At 46.5% G+C, this 11,461-nt stretch overlaps 1 protein-coding gene across 2 annotated transcripts in view; it reads right to left on the bottom strand.

Moving 5' to 3' along the window:
* scube3 (signal peptide, CUB domain, EGF-like 3) overlaps positions 1–11,461 on the bottom strand; it is a 75,104-nt gene that overhangs the window by 4,805 nt on the left and 58,838 nt on the right. For both annotated transcript variants that reach the window (XM_083674306.1, XM_083674307.1), the window contains 7 exons: positions 11,030–11,152; positions 5,350–5,466; positions 1,667–1,789; positions 1,248–1,364; positions 939–1,034; positions 598–714; positions 334–495 (listed from right to left, as the gene is read on the bottom strand). In XM_083674306.1, coding sequence (XP_083530432.1) covers positions 334–495; positions 598–714; positions 939–1,034; positions 1,248–1,364; positions 1,667–1,789; positions 5,350–5,466; positions 11,030–11,152 — 855 coding nt within the window. The remainder of the gene's footprint in view (positions 1–333; positions 496–597; positions 715–938; positions 1,035–1,247; positions 1,365–1,666; positions 1,790–5,349; positions 5,467–11,029; positions 11,153–11,461) is intronic.

Below are 11,461 nucleotides of genomic sequence, written 5' to 3'. Positions count from 1 at the left end.
AGTGAGGCAAAATGTATCCCTTGAATTTACTGTACTTCCGGTTCAGACCCAAAATCCTGATGGGAAAAATAACAAGCGATTTCGGCTTGAACCAGAGGTTCACCGAACCACTGTACATTTTGACAGCGCGCTTCGAAGCCCTGTCACTGACCTCTTCTGATGAGGCAGGAATCTGTAGTTGTCGTATATGTACTGTATCGTGTATCTTCCATGCTGTTGATGTTATTGTTGATGCTGTATGTTGACTTCATGACCACGTTCGGTCAAGCAATAATTGCCTCACGAACATTAATAACGCTTGTTGAGTTGATATGAATGAAATGGGAGTCTGACCTGTGGTGTCCCCGGGCTTGACCTCCGCCTCCAGCTCCAAGGTGATGCGGGTCACTTCCTTGTTGGTTGGGTTGCGGGCGCGGCGACCTTTGGCCTTCTTGGAGGAGTCACATTTGAGGTTGACGAACGTCACCAGACAGTTACTGCAGGGCTGTCCACCTCCTGTAGGGACACAGTATCACAGAACATTACAGTCCGGGAACACGTTACTAGCGAGGTATTTCACAGGGTCAGACCTGGTCCTAACCGGTGTAGAACCTCTACCTGGTCCCAGGGCCCGGCCCCTGTCCTCCGCCCGGCCCGTCAGCTTGGGGTGAAGGTGGCACTTGGCATCTTTGATCTTGAATGAGGCCGTCTGCTTCACTGGAGGGGCCAGAGTCTCTACAGGCAAACAGAGCAGTGTGGGTGAGAGGAGTACATTTTCATATGATATATGATGTATTATATTCATATCATATTTCAACCATTATGACAATGGGACCTTCATCTTTAATACACAGGTGCACATACAGTTATAACATACAGACACATTGATATTGATAACTACCGAACTTCTAACAAGTCAAGGCTCCTCAGTACTATGTCTCTGTGGGACCTATATATACCTATGCAGCTCTGACTGTTGCTGGAGTTGAGCCTGGAGGGGGTTTTGCCTCTGAGGATGGGGATACCACAGCTGACTGAATAGCTGCTGTCCGACTCTGCAAACGATCAAACATAGTTACCCACAAGCATACCGCAGCTTTCAGACAGAACCTAGTCAAATCAATCATTCTATTCAAAATGGCTGACGTAAAGAGCTGTAACAATGTTTACGGACTTGGTTGTAACACTGTATAGTCCATGTCACTCCATTCAGGATGGATGCCTTGGTTGTTCAAACTGATATAAGGGGCTGTTGCAGCCATCTCTACCTGACAGGTAATGAGCTTTGGAGGCGCAGGTGAGGGAACAGCTCTCCTTCTTTCCCGTCTTGCTGCAGGTCAGAGTGGCCTTGGGAGCCAACAGGCCAGTTAGACATTTCACCAGCTCTGGATGAACACAACAACGTCACACACAGTCATACATTATAGACCATGATGGATGTCCCGAGAGAGACGCAGCTAGAATATCAGGTTTCACACCTGACTTGCAACAGCTATGGTGTGCAAACTATGGTGTGCAAACCTTGAGAGAAGCAATGCAATCAATGAACAGGTTTTCCAGGTTTACAGGGAAGCTAAAGAATGTAAAAAAGCATCTTGCGATAAGTTTTTCCCTGACTAGAACTGAAACATATACAATGAAGTGTGATTCTGTGTTCTAACCACTGGATGGCAGTGTTGCTACATACCAACGCAGTCCTTCCTGTTCCAGTGCAACTTGTATCCAGGTGGACAGGTACACTCATAACTGCCCAGGGCGTTGATACAGCCATACTTACACCCCCCATGGTTTATACTGCACTCATCAATATCTGTGAAGGGAAATGGACAGTCAATAATAACAAAATAATGGGCAATGGGCATAAAAAAATCATTCAATCACTAATCAATAAATCAGTCAAACAGACCAGCGAGCACTGATCAATGAATAACCCACAGTAATAACAATCTGAACGCTCCCCCCCAAAAAGAAGAAGAGTCATCTAATCGAATAAAACATTCTGTCTTTCGGTAAACCCGGTTGCAACCAGGAAGAAGTAACTCTTTCAATTGGCATGAAAGAAGAGAGTACAAAAGAAACAAAAGAGAGCGTGTTCCATTCTGTCCTGACAGCTGTGAGTTTCTGTGAGGTCAGTTCATTCTATCCTGTCAGCGATCGAATCCCTACACAAGATTTATGTGCGTTTTTGTAAACAGGGTTGATTGCTCATTTGATGTCTAATCCAGGACATCTGATGTCACCACACTGCATTTCCCCCTCGGTCGGAACTCCTTGTTCTCAACAAAGCGCCAAGAAGAAGACTTGGAGGGACTTGCAGAGAGGAGTAAATTATAATCACTTTTTAACACACAGAACCAAAACCACTTTAACCATACACAAACCAGATGGGGGCTGCCTGCCGGGACGTCAGACAGAAAATGGCTTTATTAGAGAGTGACGAGGACGTGGCAAGCAAGGGGCTAAGTGACGGGGACACCAGGAGAGAGGCAGAGATAATGACAGTGATTGATGATGTGGCCTGCTGATATAAAATGTTCTTCCCTGTCCCATTCAATTATTCACCACGGATAAAAACAGTCGCGCTCCCAGATGGGGATGATGACTTCATCAAGAGGGTTTTGCTGGTGTTGTGTTGCTGGTGCTGCTCAGAGATTCAGCAGTCTGTCAGAGATGCATTGCTCGCTTGAATATGTCTGACCTCCCTGTCAAAGAAACGCCATTTGAATAGAAGAGAGCGAATCTCCTCACAATGCACAAAAGGATCGTCTGCAAAAACTGCAGTTTTTTTTCACTCGCTTTTTCTTCACAAGTCTAAGTTGTGAACACACTCAGTAAACCTCTCTCTCTCTCTCTCTCTCTCTCTCTCCCTCTCTCTCTCTCTCTCTCCCTAGCTCTCTCTCCCTCTCTCTCTCTCTCCCTAGCTCTCTCTCTCTCTCTCTCCCTAGCTCTCTCTCTCTCTCTCTCCTTAACTCGCTCTCTCTGTTTCTGAATGCACAGAGGTAACACACTCATTTATCCCAGAGGCCAGCGTGGGACGGCGGAGTGAGGGAGGGAGGGAGGGAGGGAGGGAGGGAGAGAGAGAGAGAGGAGAGAAGAAAAAGACTTTAAGACTGACAGCCCTGCTGACCTCATGGATCAACAGTTGTTTGTTTGCGTCTGCTATCATCTGCTAGTGTGGAGGGCATTGCTCTAACTCCAGGGGGGAACATTAAGCCACATGAAAATGAGCTTTCTCCCAGCAGCTCCTTTTTCTCTCTCTCTCTCCCTCTCTCTCCAATAGACCAATCATTAATACCTGTCATCTCCCAGGCACACAGACACGCATTCTTCAGCTCTGTCTCTGGCGAGACTGGGAGACCGAACTAGAAGCTGATCACAGTTCTTTCTGCAGATGTCAACAGTAGACAGGGGAGCAGAAGTCTGATCTATAGAGCATAGATCTATACCACTCCTCTTGTCTTCTAAAACAGGCTTGTTTGATTGATCTCTGCTCACTAGGTCAGAGCGCTTTAAAACCACTGGTCTATATACTGTATTTAAGGCTTACCTTGTGATTGCAACCAGGTCAACAAAAACAGTACGCTACAGTATATCAGTTGTATCAAAATAATCAAATACTTGGTATTTTAATACTGTAAAATGTCATTCAGGTTGATCAGTTATGTACAGTATATAGTAACAACTATATCTCATATCTAGCATATGTCTTGCTACCTCTCCCTCTCTCACTTAACTTAAAACACTGCACTACACCATGTTGTTTTTCTAACGGTGCTGGAGAATGGCTGAGGACACAGACGTCAGTTGAAGGGACTGACGAAAGGTCTCCACACTTCCCTTGACAGCAGGTCGCTGACCTAATTGGGGTTGTTTGGGGTGAGTCCATTGGACTGGTGTATAAAGAGCCTGTCCTCCGATTTTCTCCTTCCACCAGCCTCCACTGGTCCATTGTTAAATAAGTGAGTGACTGTCTCCGGAGTGTTTGGCAGTGATATTTCAGCTGATAATCCTCTCAGGGAATAACACAACCTTGGTCAGCCCCTGTGAACAGACGGCAGACACAGCTCCATAAATCTGGGGGTTATCTAAGAGTTCAAATGGCACGGATGAGGAGGGAGGGGGTAGCTATTCATCACTAGGACTCCACAATGGCACCCAGGGCCCTTATGCACTCTACCCCCCTCCCATCCCTCTCATTCACACATACTGTATGTCAGTTGGTAATGCCTGTTGAATAGTGGGCTCTCCTGGTTAAATAAAGGTAACAGAAAATAAATCACCACCACCAACACCCAACCCTACTCTCTCTGTGAAAAGATATATGAACATCTTTTCAGTTTGATTTATGAGTAGCATACAGTAGTTTGCGAGGTTTGATACATGTTGATAGTGTTTCCCGTAATATATCCTCCTCAGTGATTTAACTTGATTTATTTCTTTTTTAATTATTTTAATTATTACCAGTTTATTATCATATTACCATACATGATCTAGTCTTAAAAACATTCCGTTCGCTACATGTTTGTCATAACATTCCTGGATTAGATCGACCTGTCAAAACGAACTTGAACTGAGTAATGGAGAAGGAATCATGGCAAAGATATGTGTTCTGAGTGTACATAAGTCTCCCTCTGTCCTACACCACTTCTCAGAGCGCCCTGAGGCTCTGGAGACAGCAGCAGATTCAAAGTGGTGATACACACACACACACCATCAAAGCGCCGCCGCAGCGCCGTGATGCGCTCAAACGGGTCCTCGCTCTCTGCCCTGCAGATCTGGCACGCGCCGCCGCCTGGAACACGATACTGTCTCCACGATCTCCACCACGCTGGCCCACGGGACCCTCAGGCAAGAGGCCCCACCCCACCCCACCGACACACCTGCCCCCGCCCCCCCAACCACGCCCCTGCCCCCACATCCCGCCCACACTCCTGCCCCCCAACCCACCCGCAACTGTGTCTCACCAGGCACCAAGTGCATAGCACTCGTAATTGTTTGTTTTAAGTGCAGTAGATAGAGTTACGTTACATGAATACACGCTAATGTCAATGCCCCACCTTTAGCTGGCATTAGACTGAGAGGTTTAGTGAGCTGTGTATGCTAGCCAGCCAAATGGCACTATGCACACGGGGTGGCAAAGTGACGGGGAGACGGTACAGTATGAATACAAGCTAACTTTAGCTGAAGGAATGATGTAATCAAGGCAGTGAATGGATGAAGGTTCAAGTGCATTGTGGTCTCCCCTGAGGTACTAGAGGGGTTCCTGGGAGAAGTTAGCAGGGAGGTGTGGGATCTAGAGAAGGTGTGGTGGGCTTGTGATTGATGGGGTATAGAGAGACGGGGCCAGGGGGAGGATAAGTGTCACCTCACCTCCACAATGTGCCAGGCCGTACAGAACATAACCTCTATGACAGAAGCACTGGAAACTGCCTGGGGAGTTCACGCAGGAATGGTCACAGGCCCGGTCAAAAGAACACTCATCTATGTCTGGGAAAGAGAAAGAGAGAGAGAGAGAGAGAGAGTGAGGGAGAGAGGGAGAGAGGGAGAGAGGGGGGTGGGGGGTGGAGACAGGTATGAATTTACAAAATTCAGTTACACAGTTACATAAGCACACACACACACACACTTTTAGTTATACTACTACTTAGTTATACAACCTCTCAAAACACATTTGTGAAACAACAATGAAAAAAACTAAATAATTGCATTAATGACAGCAATTTAGGTGTGAGGCATTGTGGTTGACCTCCCCAGAGAGCACCTACCAGCAAAGTGCTCTGCAAAGACATTTTCAGATAAAGAGTATCCTCAGCAGGAGTAAGAGCAGGAGTCTATTCTTCACCTGCTAATAGGAACTGGATACCTGCTTTTCCATTTCCAAGCCACCTGTCAATCACTTCACCTTATCTCCATTTCATACATTAAACAAGATCCCTTTATTGTTAGTATTAATGAACCCTGCTTAAGTTCACTATCTCACACATTTCTCAATCTTTTGTTCTGAGGTCACGTGGATATAATTTGTCTAAAAAGCAGTCCGGCTTATCTAGGAATGTGCTGTAATGTGAGACCAGCAGAAGAGTCAGGAATCTGTCTGAAGGGAAGCTTGCCCCTCCGAGTGTGTGTGTGTGTGTGTGTGTGTGTCTGTGTGTGTGTGTGTGTGTGTGTGTGTGTGTGTGTGTGTGTGTGTGTGTGTGTGTGTGTGTGTGTGTGTGTGTCGGGCCCTCACTGCCTGAGACCATTAGACTAACACAGGAAGTAAGATGGAGAACATTTGGGTTCAGTATCGTCAAGATTTTAAATGTCAGCAATTACAGGTGTCAAGCATAGACAGTGCCTGCAGAACACTGGGATATGGAGAGCATGGGGCCTTGTTACATCTTTACTATAGACTTAATTGGGTACATTTAAAAGCATAGAAAATAAAGGAGGTTCCCAAGCATATTGCCGTCTATCTTCACACAATGAACGTTCCCTGATCTGGGTCTGAGGCACTGTCAATCTAACATCAACAGGAGGTTAAAGGTTTGATGGGACACATTACCTGGCAGTTATAGGAGCACTGTGAAAGCAAAGCAACATACACTGGGTCACCAAGAACTTAGAATGAAGAAAATACATCAACTCCAATAGTTTTTAAACCTCAAGAACTTAAACGTCTGACACTTCAAGCATAATCCCTCATATATTTGAACCGTATCCAACCCTGACAGAGAAGACGACTGTTTCACTTAGGAGTTTCCTCTTTGGCAGGCTTCTAGTGAGAACACCTCCAAAAGGAAGGGAGCTGGGGTCGAGATTAAAAGCTTATTAAGTGATCAGCTTTCAAAAGAGCAGACAGGATGTCTTCAGCGCTTCAGGAGGAACACAAGGGCAATGTTCAAAGTTTAAAAAGCCCCTAAAATGTCTTTTAGTACCGCAGTTTGGCAAAATGATGTTTATCCAGGTAAAGTGGAAGCGATTCAACTCTCCATGAAAACGTCAATGGGGCCTCAGCCCCGGCTGACGCTGGACTTCTGGGAAATAGAAAAACTCTTTTTCATGTGTAACTCTAGTGGTTCATTCTTATGGGGTCAACACAGTTTCATGGAGTGAATTCATTACTCACCATGACAACAAATTCACATTGAATTTCCTCTTTTTGCGACCTGTTGGGTGACCTCAGCTCAGGATGTTAATAATGACAATGGGACACAGCCAAAAGCATCTGGGCTTGAAGTAGCTTAGGGGCTGATGTTATGTAAGAGTGGTATCTATCCAGCATTCCACAAGTGATTGTCTCATTGAGCTTATGTATGGATATACTTAGAGTAACATACTGTACACCAGTGGAGGTTGGGGGAGGTAGAAGTCGGAGGTGTTTGATGCTATTCCTCATTCCACTCCATGCATTACAATGAGCCGGTCCTCCGATTTCTACCTCCACCAGCCTCCACTGCTGTTCATCTGACTGCAAACCTTCCTCATTCTGCTGTACAAACCTTCCTCATTCCACTCCGTGAATTACAATGAGCCGGCCCTCCGATTTCTACCTTCACCAGCCTCCACTGCTGTACATCTGACTGCAGTCTAATACCTTTGGGGAACTAGATGTCATAGCTGCTGTAGTGCTCCAGGCAGCTCTCGTAAATGTGATACAACGGGGTTGAAGTCATCTGCAGCAGCGGTGTTGAACTGGAGCATATTATACACTGCCAGAGCTGGGTTTGGATGTGTCAGGATGCCTGCCTGGGACTCCTATAGCCTTTGTTTACCAGCCAGGTGAAGGTGAAGTATGCTGGGGGTTGGCATGGCGAGAGGGCGGTGTACGTGCAGGGGACCACGGGCCCAGAGACGAGGAAGAGAAACAGGGAACAGTGGCTACAGTCTTTCATCACAGACGGGTACAGTGACGCCCTTGTCTTACACCCTCAATCTGAACATCTCACATTTCTTTAAGTGTGTTATTTATAGGGTGCCAAGCACATTGCTCCCATTGCGTGATGAGAGAGATGATAAATGAAAGATGAAAATCTGAAACCAAGGCCGTTGGGTTTCCAACAGTACAATTTTTCTTCCAGTTCTGCTGACTCACAGCACCAGACCAAAGTAATTGCATCAACCATTCGTAAGATAGCTTACATAATGTGTCCTACATAATGTAAAGATGTAAGATCAAAAATACATTCCTACATGTTCCTCTGGTTTGGCCCTGACCTTGGCTGTAGCTGATTAGCCCAGAGTTACATATTTCGCTTCCTTAGATACTGAGAAGTCATAATTTGGGCCCCATTTATTCTGGAAATATGCCCAAAACACCTTACAGGCACTCCAAACCAGCTAATATTATGACTCTGAGTGAATCCCCCTCTGAAGACCTTGTCTGCGTTGCATTTTTGAGAAGTCACTCCCGCCGCCCTGTAATCCCTTTTTGTTACCATGACAACAGACAAGCCAAAGTGACATTCCGGACAACCCACGCGCGCGTCTTTACGTTTTCCCTGACATTCCCCTTTGCGTACGATATTCCTGATGAGATCAGACCGACTGGACTGGCCTCCGACTCACCTTTTCACCTCCACTTCCCTCTCACACAGAATAACAATCCCACGGGAGCAAATGAATGTTTCAACAATAGAATACTGAAACAAAGCAGCAGAGAGAGAGAGTCTGTTTACACAGACCAGATAAGAGCTTTATCATAGATGCTCCTTCTCGAGGGGGGGGGGGGGGGGGGGGACTCAGGATCTGATAAAGGCACTCCAACAATGTCTTCATAAGGATTAGCAGGGGGGTGGGGTGCCTGGAAGGGGCTGAGGAATGCCTGGAGGCGCTCGACTGGGCCGGGCGAGACATGTCCTGTCCTGATTGATGGCCCGTGGGCTGCTGACAGCAGAGAAACACCGTGACTGTTCAAACCAAGATAAAGCTGGAGTTCAGTTTACACATCCCAACTGCTTGGATACGCTCAGTACATTACATACAACTTACACGTTTTCTTCTTACAGTAGCCAGCATCACAGCACAGCAAACGCCTCTGAAAACAGAGCTTGGTTTGCATAGCAATTATATTCCCTGATGACACAATCCTGTATTTGCCACCTTAACCTGCAATACAATATGTCCCATCAAAATAAAGGGGGATTTCAAGGATATTTGGTCTTGAATACAATGGGCAATTCATCTGCAACTGGGAGACCACAAAGGCACTTTTTTTCCCGTAAGTAATGCCTACACTGAAGGCTAATTCTGGAATATTACACAGTGTGGTTTTTGCTGGTGCAGATAAGACCGTTCTTTGGCCTCTCTGCTCCCTACACTTCCCTCAATAACAATGGCCGTCCTGACTACAGCCAGCGTGGGAGATGGCCCCTGCTCCATCCATCCACCCAGAGGGACCCGAATAACTGCTGACTTCCTCAAACACCCCTCACCTATGAATTACTATTGTACTGCTGACAGTGGGCCTTCAGATAAAGGTGTTCACTGGGAAATAGATTTGCATGAAAAACAAAGCTGAAAATGGGTCAGCAGTTCACATAAGGGAAGTGTCTTAGCCAAGCAGTGTATTCAACTGTAAGCCTCCACAGCTGTGATACCAACTGCACTATGTAGAGATACTGGGGTTATGAGCTTTTGTTCCATCCCAGCATTTACACATCTGATTCAACCCTCAACAGATTCACAGAATCCTGTCCACCCACTAGCTCTTGATGACTGGAGAACCATGTCCTACTGTGCCTGTAGTGGTATGGTGTTTTGAGTGCTTTCTGACGCATGTACAGTAACGTCAACGTCGTTCAGCCAAAGCCAAATACCTGGTGCTGACCTGAAAACACCTGAGGTTGTAAACTCTACTCTGTCACAGTCACAGTGTCTGTAACGTATGTACAGGTAAGGTAACAAAGGACTACCCAACCATGATCTCCTGAGGGTCAAAACAACTAAATAACTCTCAGACAGCTGAGTTAGCAGAATGTGCTCGTAACCATGGCGTCCTGCCCTGACACAGTCCGCCACCTAGGTGTAGCTCATACAAAGGATTATGCTACCAGCTGCACCAACCTGAAAGCAATTTAAAGATTACATTTTTATTGGGTGTGCTCTCCCTTGTCTTGTCTTTCTTTTCTGTTGGCAGGGAGCGAGGGATGAGGAGTGCGAGGAGGAGGAGGAGGAGTAGATGGGTGACTAAGTAGCCTGGTGTAGCACAGAGGGGCAGCAGAGCGTATTGGCCTGGGAACGCCTCACTCAACGATCGACCAACTTTATCAACACCCTCCTCTGCAGTCAAAACAAACTGTTCCACCCAACCGCAGCACTGTTCCAAAGCAGCCCCTCATTCCCAAGACCATATGGCTGGGTTAGTTGAAGCATGGTGCCAGCAAGCAACATTAAAGCTGTGTTGTATTTCCACATGGGTCATGTAATTGTTACCTATGAGTTGCTTTGGGTAGTAGCATCTGCCAAATTGCCTTGTGAGGAGACAAAGATCTGTCCCCCTTAATAGCCTGGTCGATGCAACTCGATGGTTGATTCACAAAGTTCTTCAATTAATTCATAAGTGATTGATTTAACACCTCATGCGTGCCAAGCTTGATATTGATTGACTTGATCAATAAAGAGAGAGAGAACATTCAGTGAGCCTTAGCTAGGTTCCACAGTCCCTGCCTGGCCTGTTCCCTCCAGTACCAGATGTTTGACAGGGGGATAGTTTTGCCAAAGACACAGAGGGTTTTAAAGTCGGAGCTCTAATTCCCCACACCTGTGTCCACCATGGCAAACTCTTTATGTGTCCTGTGGCTAGCTCCCCAAGGTCCTGCTGAGCTATGACTACCACGGCATCTCAGAGACTAACAAGCCAGAGAGGCCAGGTTTGGCAGCTTCTCTTACCTAGCTGAAGCCAAAACACTTATCACGACAATGCCGGCCCTTTCCTAATCACAGCATGAAGTCAACAGCCGGACCAACTCGTAACCGTCTGAATCTGAATCAACTCCTAACCATCTGAATCTGAATCAACTGTTAAGGTGGTATCTGACTGGTGATTGGTTGGAGGGATGGGCCCCCCTACCTTGACAAGTCCTCTCATTGGTCAGGAGTTTGTAGCCCTTCTTGCAGCTGCACTCGAAGCTTCCCACGGTATTCCGGCACACGTGGTCACACCCTCCGTTGTTCAGACGGCATTCATCAATGTCTGTGGACAGAAAACATACAGCACATTCATGTCAACGCACGGAGAGGAAGAGAGAGAGAGAGAGAGAGAGAGAGAGAGAGAGAGAGAGATGAGGTAGAGATGTGTTTCTGAGAGCTAGAATATGCTCGGTCATGGTCTTGCAACATCTGACGCGGAGCAGACAAGATCCCAATGCATTTCACTGTGTCAATTACGGCGATGTGTGCGATGACAAATAAAATTTGATTTGATTTGATTTTGACCGGGATGGGGTGTTAGGTAAGGGACGTTGACACGCACGGCAGAGTAGGAATGTTGCCCAAAGAGGGA

The sequence above is a fragment of the Argentina silus genome, assembly GCF_951799395.1.
Source record: "Argentina silus genome assembly, chromosome: 8".
Taxonomy (NCBI): domain Eukaryota; kingdom Metazoa; phylum Chordata; class Actinopteri; order Argentiniformes; family Argentinidae; genus Argentina; species Argentina silus.
The sequence above is the reverse complement of the archived record's forward strand: the minus strand, read 5'-3'. Positions and strand labels throughout refer to the sequence as shown.